This window comes from Capsicum annuum, unplaced genomic scaffold, assembly GCF_002878395.1.
Source record: "Capsicum annuum cultivar UCD-10X-F1 unplaced genomic scaffold, UCD10Xv1.1 ctg81817, whole genome shotgun sequence".
Lineage (NCBI taxonomy): Eukaryota > Viridiplantae > Streptophyta > Magnoliopsida > Solanales > Solanaceae > Capsicum > Capsicum annuum.
The window spans coordinates 1-4,527 of record NW_025892565.1 but is presented as its reverse complement, the minus strand read 5'-3'; the positions used below and the strand labels follow the sequence as shown (position 1 = coordinate 4,527).

Sequence of the window (4,527 nt, the reverse complement as noted above, 5' to 3'; positions counted from 1 at the left end):
AAAAACCTTCATGTAACGTGCGCTTGACTGAAGATGAGCTAATACTCGCATGAGCTGTCATGTCACATGTCAAGCTTCTTTTTCTTCTGAATCATGTCTTGGAAATTTCAACCTTAAGCCATTCGATATGATGTCCCTTTTGTTAATATTACAGCCTTTATAGTGGATTGTTCCTTTTGTTTTCTGTTTTACATAATTGTCAGTTATACAACTAGAGGAATGTATGATGTTTTTTTTAACTTTATAAAGGCTGCATGTGGTCTGAGTAAGAAGTCAAAGGAGCAGATTGTGGACATTGATGCTGCAGATGTGAACTATGAATTGGCAGTTTTGGAATATGTTGAAGACATTTACAGCTTCTACAAACTAGCTGAGGTATTTATTGTCTTGAACTTGAGCTTTATTTTCGTTTCTTGTATACTAGCAATATCTATGATCAACTCGATTTTTTGTGGTTCTTTGCAGAGTGAGACAAAAGTTGATGACTAATTGATTCACAGCCTACCACAAGTTTGAGCTTAATCCAGAAACTCTTTACCTCACAATCTACATTGTTGATCGCTACCTCGCTGTGGAGACTGCATCAAGAAGGGAACTGCAGTTGGTGGGCATTAGTTCCATGCTTATATCCTCTAAATATGAAGAAACTTGGGCTCCCGAGGTAAAATATGAAAGCCTCTTTCACCAAATGAGCTGTTAATGTCTAAATCTAACAGCTTTCTAAATGTTGTAATTTGTTTTTTCAGCTCAATGACTTCGTGTGCATCTCGGACAAAACTTACAGTCACGAGCAAGTGTTAACTATGGAGAAACAAATTCACGAGCAACTGGAATGGTATCTAACAGTCCCAACACCTTATGTGTTCCTCGTCCGTTCCATCAAAGCTTCTTTACCTGATTCAGAAGTTAGTTCTTTAATTTGGGCTCCCGAGATAAAATATGAAAGCCTTTTTCACAATATGAGCTGTTAATGGCTAAAGCTAACAACTTTCTAAATGTAGTAATATTTTTTTTTTAGGTCAATGACTTCATGTGCATCTTAGACAAAACTTACAGTCACGAGGAAGTGTTAACTATGGACAAACAAAATCTCGGGCAACTGGTTGTCGTGGATAAAATTGTCGTGGTTGTGTGAAGTGAAGTTAGCCATGTGGAAGCCTCATTGTTTGCCGATTAACCTACTATTGTAAGTGTTTGGTTATTGTTTTCAGTACCAAAGCTCCTCGGTTACATAGTTTTTGGGTTTACATTGTATTAAACTGGTTGGAAGTCAAAGGTATGTTTGATATCCCTTTAGGGCTATAAATTATCTGGTTCCAAAGAAGATCATCTATACTTACTTGGAAATTTATTTCTTTATGAGTTCTTATGTTCTATTACTCAATGTATAAACCAGACACAAGGGGCCGATGAAACTACCACATTTAAAGACATCAAACTAAACTTTGTCTTTCAATTGCGTCGACCTTGGAATAAAGAGCTTATAAGGTGATACAATCTTTGTCCAATTCTTTTTATTGGTGTCTTTATATTCATAGAATGACCGACTTTATTCTCACGGTTCTCATACAAATTCATATACATTGTCAGTTTTGGGAACCTGAGAATATCATGGACTACAATTTTGTGTTGGTCTACATATCTGCAATTAATGCATCCTTCTGGTAACAATTCTGGAAATCTTTGTACATCTATGTTACATTGCGTTAAACTGGTTGTTGTGGATAAAGTAGCCGTGGTTGGTGAGGTGAAGTTAGCCATGTGGAACCCTCATTGTTTGCCGATTAGCCGACTATTGTAAGTGTTTGGTTATTGTTTTCAGTACCGAAGCTCCTTGGTTACAAAGTTTTTTGGTGTACATTGTGTTAAATTGGTTGGATGTCAAAGGTATGTTTGAAATCCCTTTAGCGCTACGACCTATCTGCTTCCGAAGAAGATCATGTATATTTCCTTCTGCAGTTATTTCTCTAGGAGTTCTTACATTCTCTTATTCAACAAACGGGTGTCTTAACGGATATGTCATAGAATTGTTAAGTGCACACTATTAAAGGATAATGTTTTGTTTTATAAATGGTAACCAGTTGGTCATACTATAACAATGAGAATGCTAGAGCTGTGTTGCTTAAAAATATAAATTGCAGAAGAACTCATGGAAAGACAATAATCTGCGTTAATAAATCAACTGGCATTCTGTAATATGATTTCAGGTGAAATGAATCAGTGAAGTGGCTCAGGGTAGCAAGATATTGGCCACACACACTGACTGTCCTGGTGTAAGCATCTGCTTCTGAATATTTCAATTTTATTTGGTAGCCCTATCGTACACATTTGTTTCCCCCCTGGTGGTTTCTTGGTAACCAACATAAAGCTGGTGGAAACTCTAGGCTACAAGCAGATGAGTTGATTCCGATGGATTCTACTGTGAGTGGATATGCCACTACTTCACTATTCTCTAAAGCTGTTTGGGTTTCGATTAATCCATTGCTTAGTACAGGATACCAATCCCCTTTAAAGTTAGATGAAGTGCCTTTGCTTCCACCTGATTTCCAAGCTGTAAGAACGTCAGAGTTTTTACAAAAAAATTTCCCTGAGCCAGGTGAAAATATGAAGTATCCTGTATAAATAACATTGATCTGATGTTTCAGGAAAGATGTAATAATTAGTTTCCTTGTAATAGTGCAGTTGTCTGATATATATGTCGGAACAACTCTAATCCGAAGTTTCATTGCTACTGCTTCTGCGGATAGAACAAAACTTTGAGCCCGATTCAAATTATGACATCTTTTCTACTCTACGTCCTTATTTTTGACATATTCTGTGCTATGGAAACTTACAAATTGAAAATAGCGGTAAATAACAATTATATTTTTTCTTATGACAAGTGAATCCGCAGCGCTGCACCACCCGCCCAGGTTAAATTCCCACTGATGTGTCGACTAATTCTACATCCAACCACCCGTCTTCATTTCTATGCAATATTTACAAGAGCCAGTCAACGGTGTTCTGCAGAAGATTTAGTACCTTGGAAGTATGGAAGTTTTCTGTATGACCTCTTCTATGCTAAGATACAATTCCAAGACATGTACTTATTCTAGCTTTTTTCGAATGTCTCTGTTGTCTGAAGTTTCTACAATAGGGTAACTCTTTTCCCACCAGTGACATGTCTGACTAATTGTACTCCCAACCTTTACTGCAAACAGGAAGTGATCTTCATTCCTCTGCAATTTTTACAAGAGCCATTCAACAGTGTTTTGCAGAAGATTTAGTACCTTGAAAGTTACCAACCACCTGAAGAACCCAGGATACATGAGAAGTCTTCTGTGTGACATCTTCTATGCTCAGTATTGAACATATTTCAAAGCGAGGAAATCACAAGTTATTGCAGTTGGTGGTAGCACCTCCTGGTTTGGGAAACTCGAGGTGATTGCACCATGAGTTCGTTTTGAATGTGTCAACGAAAAATGATTCTGCCGATGCTGCGATAAGTATTTGACAATGCCAACTGAATCAAACTTCTTACCCTCCAGAAGTTGTGACGCTCCTCAAGTTCAGTTACTTGTCCAGACCATAGTTAACATATAACTGACAGTTTCTTCTTTTGTTTCCTTTTCTCTACTCCTTTTTTGGACATAAACGTAACAAATGGTGGGTGGAACATTATTAGAAGTTTGTAGTGTGGAGTTTGATTGGCTGGGTGTCAATCGTCATGTTCAGATGAACCTATTGACAACCTCTTTTTAATTTAAATTGGAGCCAAAGTAGTAACAGTGTTCTTGGAACAAAAAAGTACGAAAAGATGAAAAATAGTATCATTTATTCATATAAAGTTTCAAATATATCATAAAGAAGCATGTGTAGAGAACTTACTTAGTCCAATTAACGATAGTTGCTTTCGTGCCATTTTGTTTCGCACAAGTTAATTCGACTAACAAGAACAAGCCAAAGCTTCATGTTGTGCTTCCTCCCCCTGCCTCAACATCACAAGTGCATAATGGTAGTAATCCCCACTAAAGTCGAACTCAACAGGGGAAGTTGAATTCTTCTCTTGAGTTATTAACCAATGGAAACATCAGCACCCTGGCAGGATGCAAAGAAATAAGCAGACCAATATATTTGTGAAGGTTTTTGGAGTTCTTAATCCGTTGTTAAAATGAGTGCATCGAGCAAAGTAGTGCCCCCTTATAAAATAGATTGCTCTCTCATTGTATCATTGTTTATGCTTGTACCCTCCAACTGTTAAGTTTCTCTGGAACATTGTAGTTTCGATGGTCCGGAGACGCTGGATGTTTATTGGCTGAATGTGTAATAAGCTTTCTCGGAATAGTGCCTCTTCAATATAGTTTACGGAGGGAGCGGATTTGGAGTATCATCAATCTTTGAGAACTTGCATCTTTAAGATTGAGAAAAAACAAACAAACAATAGAAGAGTTGTTACGTATCTTTGGTTAGGAAAAAGTCAATAACTTTCAACCCACTATATGTAAGTCTTTTTAAAAAAGACTTATTTTTGTGAAATCCTCCCCCGAG

The 4,527-nt window shown here is 37.2% G+C and overlaps 1 protein-coding gene across 1 annotated transcript; it reads left to right on the top strand.

The window, feature by feature from the left end:
- Positions 1-203: 203 nt before the first annotated feature.
- Positions 204-3,900, top strand: LOC124895399 (G2/mitotic-specific cyclin-2-like; the record flags this gene model as incomplete). The annotated part of the gene is made up of 7 exons (XM_047405837.1): positions 204-432; positions 506-661; positions 747-905; positions 1,019-1,488; positions 1,591-2,421; positions 2,883-3,082; positions 3,201-3,900. Coding segments are annotated over 4 exons (661 nt in total), but the record flags the coding sequence as incomplete, so codon positions are not given.
- Between the last annotated feature and the right edge of the window lie 627 nt (positions 3,901-4,527).